Genomic DNA, 15,637 nt, shown 5'->3' with positions numbered 1-15,637 from the left:
GCATCCCGGTACTGGTACTCATATCCCAGTATGGTACCTGCATCCCAGTACTGGTACACTCATCCTGGTACAGTACCTACATCCCAGTATGGGTATCTGCATCCTGGTATGGTACAAGAATCCCAGTACTGGTACCCACATCCCAATAGGGTACCCACATCCTGGTACAATACCTGCATCCTGGTACAGTACGGGCATCCCAGTACAGGTGCCTGCATCCCAGTACAGTACCTCCATCCCAGTACTGGTACCCACATCTCAGTACAGTAACTGCATCCCAGTACTGGAACTCACATTCGGTTTACAGCACCTGCATCCCAGCACGGGTACTTTCATCCCAGTACTGGTACCCACGTCCCAGTACAGTACCTGCATCCTGGTACGTGTTTCTGCATCACAGCATGGTACCTGCCTCCTGCTACAGGAATCTGTATCCTGGTATGGTACCTGCATCCCAGTATGGATAGCAGCATATCAGCACCAGGTACCTGCTGAATCTGGCACTGGCGACTGCAAACTTTACCTCCGTCCCAACCCTGGCACCCACAGGCCAGCACAGCTCTGGGCGCATCCCCCATGGGTCCCCAGTCCCTCCAGCACTGGCACCTGCCGCAGCACAGAGCACATGCTTACCTTGCACTGGCACCGCTTACCTTGAACTGGCACCCTTTACGTGACGTGCACAGCGGCACTCGGGCCAGGCGCTCCGTCCCACAGGATGGGGTGTCCCCAGGGCCCAGCCCTGCCACGGTCCCCACTCCCCTGGGCCACAGCTCAGCCCCACTGTGAGTGCCAGGGGAGCTCTGGGCTTCACAGCCCTGCCATGGCATGGGGCTGTCCCCACACCGGGGCAGAGGAGCTGGGAGGCAGCAGGCAGGGCCCTGTGCAGGCCGGCGATGCTGCGGTGATGCCGGCTGGCACGGGGCAGGCAGAGATGCCCAGCAGCAGGGTAATGCCTGGCCTCCTTCCTCAGGGATTGCTTGCGGCCATGGGTGACCTCCCACAGCCCTGCCATGTGCATTGCCTGCCCCACGCCTGCCCTGGTACAGCTCCGGCACACCGGCACTATTAATATGCACCGCGGCACCTGGCTTGAACTCACCAGGGAGCACCATACATCCTGTCCACCTTGGCATCACCTCCTCCGCCCTGCACAACAGCACCGGCCGTGCTCCCTCCCGGTCCCTGCCCCAGCACCCCTGAATGCCCCAGTTTGCCATAGTGGGAAGGATCTCTTCTCCCACTCCGGAGGGACCCCCTCGCACACAAGGGAGCAGTCTGGTCCCATCCAGCCTCAAAGCAGAGGCCCTGGAGAGGTGCTGCGAAAAGCCTTTTCCCCAGCTGCGCCTGCGTTCCCAGTGCCCAGCGCCCGTGGCTGAACCTGCAGAGACAGAAATAGCCGAGGGAAAAGCTGCCATGGGTAAACAGGAGCAGGCAGGGGAGGCGGCACAGCCCCGGGAGCTGCAGGCATACAGCAGGGGGAAGGCAGCTGCAGGGAAGCATGGACCCCCTAGCCCCACATGGGGAAGGGTACACAGAGCCACAGCTCCCCAGGGGCACAGAGGCAGCCAAATCTTCCACTTCCAACTGCCTGTGAGATCCTGCCAGAGCGACACAGGGACCCACCACCTCCTTCCCTGCCTCTCCCTGCTGGCTGGCACTTGTTGCAGAGGCATCCATGTCCCCCAGCACCAAGGATCCCTGGGCCAGTCCTGAGCCTTGGCCCCCAGGACCAGGCTTCAGCTCCTGCCCAAAATCCCTGTAACTGCCCACAAACGGAATGGGCAGCCCAGGCCCTTGGGTTCTCCTTGCTCACAACGCAGCCAAGGGAGGCCCCAGGCTTTGTGCAGCCCCGGCAGGGGCAAGGAGTCCCGCTCCCCAGGAGACGCAGGAGACGGTATGCAAGCAGAAGGTGTGTAAAAATTTATTTTGATGTAGAGAACAAACCTCCTAAAACGGTATGGCTTTGCCAGACATGGACTGGTGCCAGGAGCGGGGTCAGACCACCAGACACGGGCCTGGCTAGCAGAGCCACGCGTGGTGGGCTTGGGCACGGAGAAGGGATACAGGAACACCAGAGATGTGGCCTTGGCAGTGCCATGAACCACAGGCCAGCAGCGGGTGCCTGACTGGCAGAGTGGCACCAGCACAGGCAGGGACCCCCTCATCCGGCCAGCGCTGGGGACCAGGCACCGGCAGGATAGGGGCACCACCCTGGGACTGCCCCCATAAGATGCTGGCTGCTGCCCAGCAACTTCTCAACCCCCTCACTGGCTCCAGGCCACAATAAAAAGTTTAAATAGACAAAACATAGAGAAAAGCAGCTCCAGCTGTTACCTCAGTGCTGCCCCACCAGCTGCCTGCAAAGAAACCTACCCTGAGTGTGCTCAAAAAGCCTAAGAGCTAGTGTTACTGAGCCAGGACCTGACTCAGGCTCCCCCCGGAAGAATGGGAGCCCAGGGATGGGTGTGAGCTGTGTGGGGGCCAGCACAGGCTGGCCTTACTCTTTGGGACTCGGAGACACGGACATGGTGGGACTCTGGCCCCAGATTTGCGCTGAGCTGAAGTCACAGCAGCTGCCCGGCAGCTAATGCCAGCTCGGGGCAGGGGACAGGGGAGGAAAGAGCTTCCAGTCGTACCAGGAGATGCAACACCCAGAGCCTCGCACTCTGGGACAGCCTCAGTGCGGCCAGGGCGCTGTGGAGGGGACAGCAGGACAAGGGGCATATGCCAGCATGTGGCACAGCGTGGCACCAGCTCAGGGATGGCACTGCCACGAAAGGACTGCAGCCTGACACCCTCACAGCCCTCCCCAGCTTACCAGGGCTCCTGGGGCCCTGAGAATACTGGCGGCCGTGAATACTGGTGACGCAGGGAGGGGACAGGCCACGCAGCCAGGCAGGGGAGGAGGGCAGATGGGCGGAGAGCCTAGCACACTGCAGGACTCCAAGTATTTTTGTGCAGAAACAAGAGAGAGAAGGAGCCTAGGACAAGACCCTGGTATCACTCCCTCCCCTTGCAGCCCGGGGCTGGGGGCTGCAGCCACAGTGTCCCAGCAGGAGGGGCCAGGAGTGACTCCAAAAACACAGGGGCTTTGGGGGGTCTAAGTGCCTGGCCCTTCACGGCTGCCTTTCCCAGCTCTGGCTGAGGGAAACAGGGACAGGGGATGGAGGTGTGCCCCAGGGGGGTGAAGCCATGAGCCCATCCAACAGCTCTGCTGCTGCTGGAGGCACGAGGGGCTGTGGGAGTGCTGCCCCCCAGAATTGAGGGCACCAGCACAGCCCTCCGGGGAAGGGATGTGCCCGGCCCAAGAGATACTGAAACACTCAATGTTTGAGCTTAAAAACAAACGTTAAAAAAATTTAACAGAATAAAAGATGAGGGTGATCCTCCAGCTGCCGGTGAGGTGGAGCCCCCAGGCAGAGCTGCCTGGCCCCTGCTGCCACGGCTGGGCAGGAGCCATGTGGGTGAGGAGGCTGCAGAGGCCAGCAGGATTAGGCTGGCCAGTGCTGGGGGAACTATCCTGCTGGTGCTGGGAAGTCCGGTTTCACTGGTCCTGCAATCCAGGCTGGGGGGAAAGGAGGATTTCCCACCAGGGACCAGCTTGAGGCAGGGCCCCTCACTGGGTCGTCATTTGGGACGGGGAGGCTGGTGTCACAGGGAGGACGGGGTGGAGAGCGACTCTCATTTGTTCTTGGCTAGCACGCGGTACAGCGTGAACCCTACCAGAGCAGTCACCGTGGCCCCCAGAGCCACCCGGAGCCAGAAGGACGCGGCTCCCAGCTCCACGGCGTTCAAGTGGCTGCAAGGAAAGAGAGAAGAGGCCAGTGAGTGAGGTGCACAGAGACGGCTGTACAAACGTCAAGCTCCCCCACAGCCCAGAGCGCTTCCACCCCAAGCAGGGAGGTTGGGGTGTCCCTGGGGGGATGGACGGTGACCACAGCGCAGCTCCAGGCTGGGGGATACAGCCCAGCTGAAGGTAGAGAGCCCCAAGATGCTCCCCGGCCCTGCAAGCCAGAGTACCCACTGCCCAGCATCATCATCAAACCAAATGAAGGCTCCCTGCCCTGCTGGTGGGACGGATGTGGCTTTACCCTCCTATGGTCTGGAAATAGCACACCAACACCTAAATAATTAGTACGAGCAAGGAGGTATGTATCTTCCTTTCTAGGTCAAGCTGCTTTTACAACTCAAAGTGCACTGAGACCCAGAAGTGGATGTGGGTGGAGACGCTGGCACAGCCAGGGACACCGACCTAAGGGCAGTAAGGGAAGGGGACTAGTGCTGCCCGAGCATACACATTCACTTCCTAAACACACGCTGTCCTGCATCAACGTGCTCCTCTCCAAGGAAGAAAGACATATCCATTATTCATTCTCCACTAAATCAGGGGAGAACAGCCAATCCCTGGCCCTCCATTACGCTGTTATTTATTTATACCACATACCCTAAGATATATTAAGAATATTTAAATTTTAATACTGCAGAAGAGAAAAAAAAAAAAGTGTCAGCTCTAAAAATAAAGTTGTTTATTGAAAAGAAGCTAGAGGGAAAACCACTCACTAGTAATCCCATCCTGTCTTCCAGCGCACCCACACGTTCTCCCCAGGAGGGCTCTGCCCCCAGCGTTGCACCGACCCTCAGCTTTCAGCCCCCTCCGCCCCTCAAGCAGAGCGATGCCACATGCAGACATGTTCTCCCTCCCAGATGTCCCCTCACTGCCCATGACCAGCCTGGCTGCCTCCCTGCCCTGTTACCCAGCCCCTTTCAGGTGCGGTTCCTTCCCAAAGGGAGGCTGTGCGAACAGAGGTCTTGCTTCACTGACCTCTTTTTCAGTCTGATCCATCTCATCAGGAGAAAATAGCTGCCACCCCGCCTCTGCAGGCCTCGGCAAACTAGGCTGGCTACTCCCCTTCAGCATTTTTTTATCTTAGGCTTCAAAAATAAAAACTCCTGTGGCAAGATCTAATAAATCTGCCAGACACACACAAGGCAGAAGAGAGCCTCCACCCTCTCCAAGCAGGGGAAGAAGTGGCCTTTTTGTTTCAATTACTTGCATGAGCAGATGACACCAAGAGCTAGAGAGAAACCAAACCAAAAGCAACGGGGCAGAGGCACAGTTCGGACACAGCCCCCCTCCCCAAGCTCTGCTCCCAGCCAAGAGCCCCCTCCGCGGGAAGGATACTAACGGGAAGGTGGCAGCGGTGGCCAGCTTGGTGTAGACGGTGGTGCTGGGCGGACCCTGGCTGTGGCAGGAGAAGAGGAAGGGCGGCGGGAGGCAGTGCTTGTAGCAGAACTCAGCAGGGGAGAGCCCAGGCTGCTGACTTGCTTCTGGCAGGTCTGTCTTGGAGGCCACGAAGACGCAGGGGATCTGGCTGTCCATGTAGTGTTGCTGCAGAGACAGGGAGAAGTCCCAGAGAGGGGTAAGCAACCAGCCGCCGGGAGATGTGGGGCTGCCATGCAAAGGCTGAAGTCCCATAGGTCCCCTGCCAGCTACCTTATAAATACTGGCACAGTAGCTGAAGGATCTGGGGTCACTCAGGTCATAGATGAAGCAGGCGACATCGCAGGCTGTGTCCGACGGCTTCACAAACTTCGTGTCGGCACTGACCTCATACAGCTGGGGCAGGAGGGGAAAGGATGCGTGGCACAGCACCGTCTCAAGGAGACTGGCTGTTTCTCACACCAGCACACAGACTGTGCCGGCGTGACTGGAGCCACAGCCCAGGCCAGGGGTGAAGGGATGGCACTGCAGCAATATGGGGAGACACAGCCCTGCCCTGCTGCGAGCCAGACACAGCAGCGATTCCCTCCTCTCCCTGACTTACTATAAGGTACTTTTCCTGGCCGTTGACCTGCACCGTGTTGATCACGTAGAGGGATGGCTCTCCTGGGTTCTCCCTCTGGGCCTGCCACCGAAAAAAACCACTGTCTCAGACAGCAGGGAGCGAGAGCAGTGCTTGGGGGAGGGAGAGCATTTCACACTGCCCCGAGCGCCTGTGGTGTAACAGCCACCTGAAGGCCAGCTGGCGCCTGCCACGAGATGCGGGGCTGTTCATAACAAGCAGGGAAAGCCAGCATCACCTCAGGGAGATACAGCTGCCCAGGAAAGGCATAGCCCCTCCAGATCCTCGGGACAAGCAGAGGGAGTGGGCATGCTGCCTTAGGCAAAATTAAGGATGCAAGTGCCACAGCAACCGGCACCACTGGCATGGAGTGGGGTGTGAAGCCCTTTGCCAGGACGCTGGGGCCTGGCCATGGGCAGGGAGGTGCCATCACGCGGCAGATCACTCAATGGCCTCACGGCTCTGCCTCCTGCTCTGCCAGGACACCCTGCCGCAGCGTGGCCAGAGAGGGGAGCAGCGACTCACCGCGAGGCTCCTGCCGAGGAAGGCCTGCAGGAAGGCAGACTTGCCTGCGCCCCTGGCTCCCAGCACCTTGCAGAGGAAGACGTTTCTCTGGGTCTGGCCTTTCTCCAGGTCGATCCTCTTCTCCCGGGTCACTGGCAGGAGAGAGGCTGGGTGAGCGAGAGGAGGGACCTGAGCCGTGACAGGAGGGGAGGGCATGGCCGTACCCGTGAGGGCTTGTGTCTGGGAGTCCTGCTCCGAGAGAATGGGGTAGCCCAGGTAGCCCAGGCACTCCAGGCAGTGCCGCACATCCAGGTAAGCCACGAGCCTGAAGAGACAGAGCGTACCGGGAAGCCGAAAAGGTCAGCAAGGGCTAAGCGATGTGACTAAAGGCGAGGGAGAGGGACTGAGCTTACGTCCACTGGCAGAGGAATCCATGCAGGGAAAGCAGGCCTTTATCAGTGGTGCATACCGTGTTGTAGAGCTCGGGGCCCCAGGGCACACAGGGGAAGACACTGAAGAAGTTCTGCAGCTCTATGGGTGACAGGGCTCCATCCTGGTCCTGCCGAAACAAAGGGGAGTCAGCAGGTGAGGCAGGACACAGCCCGTGATGCAGCAGTAGCTCTCTGCAGTCATACCAAGGATCGGGGTCCAGTGAGGGTCCCCGGCACACAAGCCACCCTGCTCGCTGCTGCAGAACAACACAGGGATGCTTTCAATGGCAGAAATCAACTGCAAGCAAGCCCAGAGCTGCATGAGCGTGCAGAGAGCCTGTGCCCCAGGGACTCCCATCACTGCACAAGAGACCAGCCAATCCTGCTCTACAATTGCAGTTGGAACCAGTGCCAGCCCTGCTACCGGGCAGGTCCTGTCCACACTCACCCTGCAGCCCTGAGCTTCCCTGGGGCCAGCCACCCTGCACCAGCCTGCATCAATCCAGCCTGGCCTTCCACACTGCAGGGTAACTAACCCAAGGTCTGTGTGCGGCTGCCGGGCCACTGGCCGCCAGCTAGCAACATGCCAAGACAGCATCTTCATGCTGGTGTGCCTCAGGGCCATGACACAAAGGATCTGCCAGCATCTGGGCACACAGGGATGGGCATCGACTCTGTGCTGCAATTCCCTGTGGCCACAGAGCTGCCATATCCCAGGTGCACACCAACATCTGAATAACTAGTCCAAGCAGGTGCATGCTGATCCAATACATTCCCTTCTCCCACTCTCCAAAGAGCCAGAGTATGGCACTAATCAGTTGCTTTCTCTCCCTCTCTCCAGCCTGGCACCCCCTCCACAGGGCTGGCAGCTGTGCGGATGCTTGTGCTTGGTCATGGCTGCAGGCCAGCAGCTGTGCTTGCTTTCCCTGCCATCCTGCATGCTGCAGCCAGGCACTACGAGGGGCTACGCTGGTTTGATGTTAACTCAGACCCATCCCCTGAAGGCACAAACTTATTGGCTGCCCTTTGGTCAAGGGTAGTGACCACAATCCCATGCCCTCGACACCCTGCTGCCATCAGACCATGTACAGCTCGCTGTGATCACCTCCTGCTCCCAAAGCCTCGGCAAGAAGCTGCAAAAGGAGCGCTCCCTGGAACAGAGGGGTGGACAGGAGAGCAGCTACGCCCAAGCATGCAGCCCTAGCAGAAAGTGTCCCCTCCCCAGGCAGCTCCACCGCACACTGCCCACCTTGTCATGCTTCTCAAACAGCCGCTGCAGGAACTGGTAGCCCAAGTGGTTGAGCTCCGTGGAGCAGCCAGGGGGAAGGCGGAACCTGTCGGAAGAGACCCAAGTGAGCCTCCTGAAGCCCCGAACAAAGGGCAGTGTGTGAGTGGGTCTTTGGCCAACCCAGATCTCGCCCAGAGGATACAGCTCCCCACTCCCTCCCTGCTCAAGGCCAGCAGTTGTCTGCAGGCCTGGCTATTCCTTGACACAGCCCCCTTGTTTTGGGGAGAAGCCCTCAGGGATGCACAGTGGCCTCTCCTTGGTATATCCACACTGCCCAAGAAGCCAGAGAGATGATGTAGCCCTCGCTCTGTCTCGTGCCCAGGGCCTCAGTAGGGCACAGCACTACCCCCAGGGTGCTTTCCACCAGCACGGGTCCTGTCGCCTCCCCACGCAGCCTTCTTGCTGCCTGGGGAGAGGATGAGGCAGCTCACAAGCCAAACCCTTTCATTACTGCCAGATCACCACCTCCAGGGTGGCAGGGAGGAGAGAAGAGACAGCAGCTGCAGAATCAGCCGAGAGGGCTATGCTGACAGCTCGTTGCTCCCAACAGAGTCATTCTGCCTCAGCTCAGGCAGAGACAGAACAGCCTTCAAAAACCCCTTGCTGATGTCAAGGGAAGTCAGGGACAGTCCTTCATTCCCCACCTCTTTGCCTGCCTACATCAGAGCCAGCAGCACAGACAGCAGCTCCAAGGCCCATTGTATTCGTCGCCAACCCCACGTGTTAGCTTCTGCCCACAGGGGAAGATGAGGAGCATGAACCTGACCATGAGCTAAGGGTGAGGATTCAGCCTCAGCTGAGGAACGTAGTAGACCCCAGGGTGCAGAAAGGAGCCAGCAAAGGTGCTGAGGAGCCCAAGCTGCACACCACGGGGACATCACACCTTGCCCGCCCCACTCCATGGCAGGATACGCACTGTGGGTAGAGATAGTCATCTGTCAGTGCCAGCTCATCGTCGTAGCCGAAACGGCGAAGGATGGTCCAGGTGGTCTCGTGCCGGCCCCTCTGGATGAAGAGTGTGTTGAGGAAAAGGAAGCCTGCAGGAGAGATCAGGCAGCTCAGACACAGTGGGGCCAACCAAGCACTCAGCCTCAGGGATCCACTCCTCAGGACCACGCTTTCCCTGGGAAAACAGGCTGCTTGGACAGGGAGCTCTAGTAGCCACAGCAGGCTCAGGCTTGCTTTGACAAGAGGGACTAATTAGGCTTGGAATGAGAGCCGAGAGGCTCTGCCCAAAGACAGGGCCCCTCACAATGTGCTGAAGGAGATGGGTCCCTCCATCCCTCGCTGGGAAGGAGCATGGAGCCCTTGTGCCATTACCATTCAATGTCAGGCCGTTGTCCTGCACCCCATCTGTGGTGTTCTTCCACACAACCATCTTTACGTCCTCCAGGGCTTGGGGAGCCAGTGGGTTTCCAAAGCAGGACTTCTACCTCCCAGGAGAAAGAATGTCATTGTCAGCAAAGCATATAGACAGCACAACCCTCTGTCTCTGCCAACATCCCTCTCCCCTGGCAAGGAGACAGCGTTTCTAGGAGAGAAAATCCACCCAGCTCAGGGATTACTTCCTTAGACCCTGACCAAATTCCTGTTCCTCAGTATCCCAATAAAGTATGACTCTCAGCATCTCCAGAGCCTCCTCCTCTTCCTACAGCAGAGCAAACTCGGCCCAAGCTTAGTGAAAATGGAAGACCTGTGGATCCCCACATGCTCAAAGATGCACTCTATGGTGCTTCAGCTGCGCAACAGCAGATGTACTGAATGCAAACAGGACAGCTGTGCCAGGACAGGGCAGCCTTTCTGCCTGGTATTGGAAGGAAAAGGGACCCCAGGGGCTTTCCACAAGGGACTGGGGAATACTTAGCTCCGCAGCCAGTCCTACCTGGAAGTAGTTGAGTTCATCATCGCTAAGGATCTGGTTGTTATCCTGGTCCGAGAGGTTGAAAATCCGGGTCAGCGCTCGTGCACACGCAGGTTTCAGCTGCAAGGGACCAACCACGGTGACAAAAACAGGGCATCACCTTCAGCCTGGCTCTTCCTCCTGCCTCCTGAAACCCCATGCGCAGAGGGGTTCCCTTCCTGCACTGGCTGGGAACACAGTCCAGCTAGGCCAGTACCACACCCACCTTGGAGGTGGGAGTCAGAAGCAGGACAGCCCACAGAGAAGTTTTCTCCTGGACCCTTCCCACCATGGCTAACACATGGTCTGGAGCATGAGGGCTTCTGCCCCAACGTGCCCCCAGTCCTTGCAGATCTCTCTGGCCTGGATATGCTCGCTGGCTGCTCTGAGCACAGGAGATGGGTGCTTTCGCCTTGTTCTGGCTGCATCGGCCCAAACTCTCCACCCTCCTACCCCCAGGGGCAAAAGCACAGCAAGAGACCGGAGCGCTGTGAGGGGAAGGAGACTCCTCCAGGGGCTGTGAGCAGTGCTTCCTACCTGCTTCTCCTCTGGGTCGTAGAGGGGAGCGGTGGGGTGCAGCACAGCTTTCTGGGCATAGTAGAAGAGCTCAGAGATGTTCTTGAGGTTCTTGGCAGAGCACTAGGGATTCAAAGGAAGAGAAAGCCCTGTGAGCGGGGACAGGCAATGGTCTTGTAACAAGGGGCAGAAGGAAGATGATATGAGCTCCCTGAGTCAGACAAGTTGCTCATCAAAGCACAGAGCAATGTCTGTCCACCATTAGGAAAAAACAAAACGGAAACCTCCTGCTCATGCCCCGGCTTTGCTGTGCCTGTTCCACAGCCCCAGACCCAACAAGGGCTGCAGGTAGCTCCAAGACCAGTTACAGCTAGAGAGCCAGAATGGGCAGACACTGAAACCCACTCCCTGCAAGGAAGGCAAAGGACAGAAAGCCTAAAGCACAGGCCTTCAAGACCCAGACAGGGGTTCTTCTGCAGAGTGCCATTAGCAGGGCAGCTCTCCACAAGCACAAAGGCTCCCTGGCTTACACCAGACAAGCGCTTCTACCCCTCAGGAAGGCTTTGCAGAAACCCTCCAGTCCCCTCACCTCCACACAGGTCTCGATCTCTGAGAACTGGTTCATGATGGGCAGGATGACATCCATGGAGCTCCCCACCTGCAGGTCAGACTTGTTTCCCACTAAAATAATGGGGATCCTGGGGAAGAAAGACAGTGTCAGAGAGCACGAGTGAAGCTACCCATCTCTCGATCTCAGCGCTGCCCCAGCCACACATGCTCCGAGGCAGCAGGCTGGGGAGCCTCCCCACCCTCCTCCACAAGGTCCACAGCAGCTTTCCTGCCTCCCACGGCTGGGAGCATCCATCTGGAGAAACAGACTGCCTGATCCCGCTTACGCTTTCACCCAGCAACAGTACGTTCACAAGCCTTTAATCCAGCACAGCAGCCTTCTGCCTAAGTGATGCACACACAGATTATGGCTTCTGTGCTCCCGTATTCCCTGGGCAGCTTCCTCTCCCTGCCTGGCTGAGAAGTGTACAAGGGAGGAATGAACCCTCTCCCATGGCCCTCTGACTTGGCTAGATCTGCAAGGGAGAAAAGTCCCCATGTTCTTCTGCTACAAGTGGTCTAGGCACAAGCCACAAAGTTGGTTTGATCTCAGTAACCTCAGGAGGAGGCATGGGTGGTGGGCACCCTGTGGCCTCCCAAATCCTCCAATTCTGCATCCACGGACCACGCCACACACGGTACCTGGAGCCCTTTTCAACTCCTCCGTTCACCATGGGGATCCACTTTGTCCGAATCTGAAAGGCGAGCACAGGAAAAGGCCTGTCAGCACAGCCTGGGGAGGGAGAGGCAGCTCCCAGCGCAGCTCCCAGCGCAGGCGCCGCAGCAGTCAGCAGGGCCCTGCAGCCATCTGCTCCCCGGCATTCCCCCGCACCAGCAGGCAGAGCAGACCCAGGGATGCTGGATGCCAGCAGAAAGATGTGACAAGCCTGCTGCCCCCCAGCACGTGATGACAACAGCCGACGTGGCAGCAAGCTTGGACTGCGCCCAGCCTGCCTCTGCTTGCAGGGGTCTGGAACCCCAAATCCTCTGCAGGGTTGGGGGGCATCAGTACTCGCCCACACCAAAAAACCCAGGCAGCCAGTTAGGACCCAGCGCTGGGAACCTCTTCCCCTCTGGTGCTGCTGCCAGAGCGGAGCTGCTCAGGGCTCCAGTGGGGGACCCATTACCTTCTCGATCGTGGCCTCCTTGGTGACATCGTAAACCACGCAGACCACGTTAGCCTGCAAGAGAGAAGCGGCAGAGGTTGGTGAGCGAGGGTCCCTGTGGTGCACCCACTGCAGGGGGGAGGCAGTCTGAGCCTGAGGCATAGCCCTGACAGCCATCAAGCCGGCCCCGCGGCCAGGCAGCTCCAGCCCCACGTGCCGCTGTCATGCCTGCACGGAAACCCGGCAGTAGCAGTTGAGCGCGCGTGAGCGCGCACACGTACACACAGCCCTCCAACAGCAACGACTCGCCTGCTGTCAACACGAGCTCTACAATGGGCTGCTTGAAGCAAAGACTGGCTCCTCTGCTTCCGGAGCTGCCATGAGCACATCTGCCTCCACGCCTGACACCCCGGTTCCCCGCTCCCACACCTCACTGTCCCCCTCGTGATGGCTCTGCCCATGCCCTGTGCTGGGCCGGCGGCCGCTGCCCTCCTCCCCTCCCTGACCCCGTGCAGACAGCGCTGACACCAATGCTTTATTTGAAGCAGACAGGAGGGATCACTGGCCCTTTCAGGAGAGAGTTTAGTGCTAATCCCGACGACACACAAGGGTTTAGGCAGGATTTCCTGGAGCCATTTTAAGCTTCTGTATACTCTTACTGTCTGGGTGGAGGGAGCAGGAACCCCGTGCCCACCAGCCCACCTCCTTGGCCCTTAGCCACCGAGGTGGAGAGATTAAATAGCTTTGCTCCCATGAGATGCACAGAGGAGAGACAGTTTTATTATCCACAATCAAGAGGTCCTCCTCTGCACAGAGCCGAGGTTAATCCCATGGCAGAGAAGAGCAGCTGGGCCCACCACAGCCGGACGGCTGGATTATTCCTCCATAGCTGCTCTGAGGGATGTGGGAGCCCTCATCCCTCCCTGTCCAGCACTCCAGCTTCCAAACCAACTCCTCTGTGCCACTGCTTCATCAGGCAGCCACAGGGACCTAACGTAGGGAGCAGGGGGGTCTTGCCCAAGCTCAGCAACTGCTTCTCCCCTCTTCTGAGCTTGTTGGGAACATCCTGAAGCTAAGAGCACATCATCTGCTCAGCAGCCTCCTCCACCTCCTGGTGGGCAGCGAGCTGCACCCCACCGCTCTCCTTCCGGAGGCTCCCCGGAGGACCAGGACAAGCCACATACAACAGCTTACAAGACAGAGAAGGATTAAACAAACCTCTAAACAAACTCATAGCACTAATCCACAGATAACCAATTGCCTGCACATCTCCAGGCAGCTAATGGGGAGTGCAAGAAGCCACACATCACTCACGGGCTGCAGGGCTACAGGCACCATAGCCTCCTGCCCCGCAACACCCCCGTCCAGCCCCACTCACCTTAGCGATCTCCTCCTGCAGCTCATCCTCTGTCTGCTCTGACTCTGGATGGAGAAGAGAGCTGTCACCAACCGTCCCCGGCAGCAGGGACCCCTTCCCACTCCCCTCAGCTGGGGAGAGAAGGGGAAAAACGAGGCCGGCAGGGAGCGAGGAGGGACAGGGCCCTACCTGAGTAGTCCACTATGTGTGTGGGGACCTTCTCAGGGGTGACGTCAGCTGGGATTGTGATCTCCTCCGCTCGAGGGGGCACCTGCAAAGCCAGCAGACTCTGGTCCAGCCAGCCATGCCAAACGCAACCGAGAGGATGGGTGACAAGGGACTTCAGATCCCAGCATGACCACTACCCGGCAACCTCCCCTGCCAGGGTGGGATAAGCTCCAGACCACAGATCGCTGGCCACTGCTGCAGCCACTGCTGTGGCTCACTACAGTACATCCAGCATCCCTGCAGTGAAACCTCCAACTGCCTCCCAGCCCCAAGACCCAAGCCCCTCCTCGAGACACAGCTCTTGATGGCACCAAGTCCTGCCGGGGTAGCCATCTTTCAGACAAGTCAGCGCTGCCGCCCCTGCTACAGCTCTGGAGATAAGCCCTCAGCACTCCCCCAGCTCTCTGGCCTGACCTCTTGGCAGCTGGGAGAAGCACTAAGCTGATTGTCCGGGCTTTGCTGTGAGAGTACGGGAAGGTGTGCAGAGCTGATCCTCCCCCAGGCACCCAGAGCTGATGCTTCCCAGTGCAAACGTCACAGAGGGCACCATCTGCTCATGGGCAGCGGGAGAAGCCACCTAACAGCACAGGGCAAACATGCCCAGCCAGACCAATCCTGTTTCCCTATCCAAACTACGATGGGACTGTGAGCCACTGAGATGGAGGCTCCAAAGGGCATGCGCAGGCAGGCTGGATGCTGTTCCTCACAGATAGCCCAGCTCAAAGCACCAAGCCCATCTCCAGATGGGCACAGAAGGGCAGGGAACTTGGCTCAACCCCTTCCAAGGGCTCTGTGCCAATGCCATTGTAGCGAGGCCAGAGCTGGGGAGCAAACGGCCTTGCCGCGCGAGGCAAGGCTGGGCCCCACGGCCTGCTATGCTGGTGGACACAGAGACCCCCAACTGCAGCATGCTGGCTGCGGCTGTGGGGAGCAGGGCCCTGGGAGGTACCTACACCCCTTGCCAGGGCAGACAGGGCCCCAACTCAGGGATCAAAGCCCAAACTGGAGAAAACACCATTTCAGCAGAAGTTCCACATGGTCCTCACAGGCTTAAAATCACATGAACCAGCCCCGTGCCTGTCACCAGTCCCCAGGGAGCTGTGTGCACCTCCCAAACATCTCGCCTCTGGCTAATGCCACTCGGGACAGAGCCGTCCCACAGATGCCTGGCCGGGCACCCAGCGAGGGGGCCCAGGGGTGTCTTCGTGCCCCTCACACTCACCTCTTCAGGAAATTCCTCGCCCACCAGAGCCATGATCAGAGATGTCTTCCCCACCTGGGCTAGGAAAGTAAGGGAAGACGTTGGCACCGGCTCGGCAGAGCCTGAGTGGGCCGCGGGCAGCGGCCGGCCTCAGTCACACCCGCGGGACCCGGGGCGGTTCGGTCCGAGGGCGAAGGGGACGTCGGTGTCCTTGCCCTGCGGGAGACCTCGGGGCGGAGGCCGGTAAAGCGGTGCGGCGCTTCAGCCCGACTCGCCCACGGCCAGGAGACCGGGGCTGCTGGAGGGAGCCCACGGCAAGGGCCTCGCCCGCAGGAGCCGCCAGAAACGGGAGCCCGCGGGGCTGGCAACGGCGGCCGGAGGGCACTGCCACCGTCCACAGTGGGCGACACGTCTCCCGCGCCGCCAGCTCCCCCCCACCCCGGGGGCCGGGGCCACGGGCAGGCCCGGCCGTTCCCCCCCGGCCTCCCCCGCAGGCGAAGCCCTCCCGGTGCCGGGTGGCACCCTACGGGCCCCGGGCCGCCCGGAGGGCCGCAGGAGCCCACCCCCCCGCCCGCCTTACCCTCCCCCAGCAGGAGGATGCGCACGTCCCGCTTCATGGCGGCGCCGCCGCCGCTGCTCCCGGGGCCGCCG

General features: G+C 59.5%; 2 protein-coding genes across 2 annotated transcripts in view; both read right to left on the bottom strand.

Moving 5' to 3' along the window:
- Positions 1 to 198, bottom strand: part of RHBDL1 (rhomboid, veinlet-like 1 (Drosophila)) — a 5,094-nt gene extending 4,896 nt beyond the window's left edge. The window contains exon 1 of the mRNA XM_010567049.1: positions 174 to 198. Within this exon, the coding sequence (XP_010565351.1) occupies positions 174 to 198 (25 nt within the window). The remainder of the gene's footprint in view (positions 1 to 173) is intronic.
- Positions 199 to 1,916: 1,718 nt separating this feature from the next.
- RHOT2 (ras homolog family member T2) lies at positions 1,917 to 15,631 on the bottom strand. Its single transcript, XM_010567014.1, has 19 exons — positions 15,567 to 15,631; positions 15,008 to 15,066; positions 13,747 to 13,828; positions 13,579 to 13,622; positions 12,222 to 12,275; positions 11,737 to 11,789; positions 11,075 to 11,183; positions 10,507 to 10,608; positions 9,952 to 10,050; positions 9,390 to 9,498; positions 8,986 to 9,106; positions 8,031 to 8,115; positions 6,764 to 6,909; positions 6,575 to 6,675; positions 6,372 to 6,502; positions 5,829 to 5,909; positions 5,498 to 5,620; positions 5,190 to 5,392; positions 1,917 to 3,802 (listed from the first exon to the last, which is right to left on the bottom strand). The coding sequence occupies exons 1-19, from the start codon at positions 15,601 to 15,603 to the stop codon at positions 3,685 to 3,687; spliced, it is 1,857 nt and encodes a 618-aa protein (XP_010565316.1). The 5' UTR covers positions 15,604 to 15,631; the 3' UTR covers positions 1,917 to 3,684.
- Between the last annotated feature and the right edge of the window lie 6 nt (positions 15,632 to 15,637).

Source organism: Haliaeetus leucocephalus, unplaced genomic scaffold (assembly GCF_000737465.1).
Source record: "Haliaeetus leucocephalus isolate CR32 unplaced genomic scaffold, Haliaeetus_leucocephalus-4.0 Scaffold224, whole genome shotgun sequence".
Classification (NCBI taxonomy): domain Eukaryota; kingdom Metazoa; phylum Chordata; class Aves; order Accipitriformes; family Accipitridae; genus Haliaeetus; species Haliaeetus leucocephalus.
The sequence above is the reverse complement of the archived record's forward strand: the minus strand, read 5'-3'. Positions and strand labels throughout refer to the sequence as shown.

Bases quoted from the DNA above. Each gene is read 5' to 3' on its own strand.
- RHOT2 (XM_010567014.1), bottom strand. From the start codon at position 15,603: ATGAAGCGGGACGTGCGCATCCTCCTGCTGGGGGAGG. The intron at 13,623-13,746 runs GTAGGGCCCTGT...TTCTCCATCCAG, and splicing joins ACACATAGTGGACTACTCAG to AGTCAGAGCAGACAGAGGAT. The intron at 8,116-8,985 runs GTGCGTATCCTG...CTCTTCCGACAG, and splicing joins GATGACTATCTCTACCCACA to GTTCCGCCTTCCCCCTGGCT.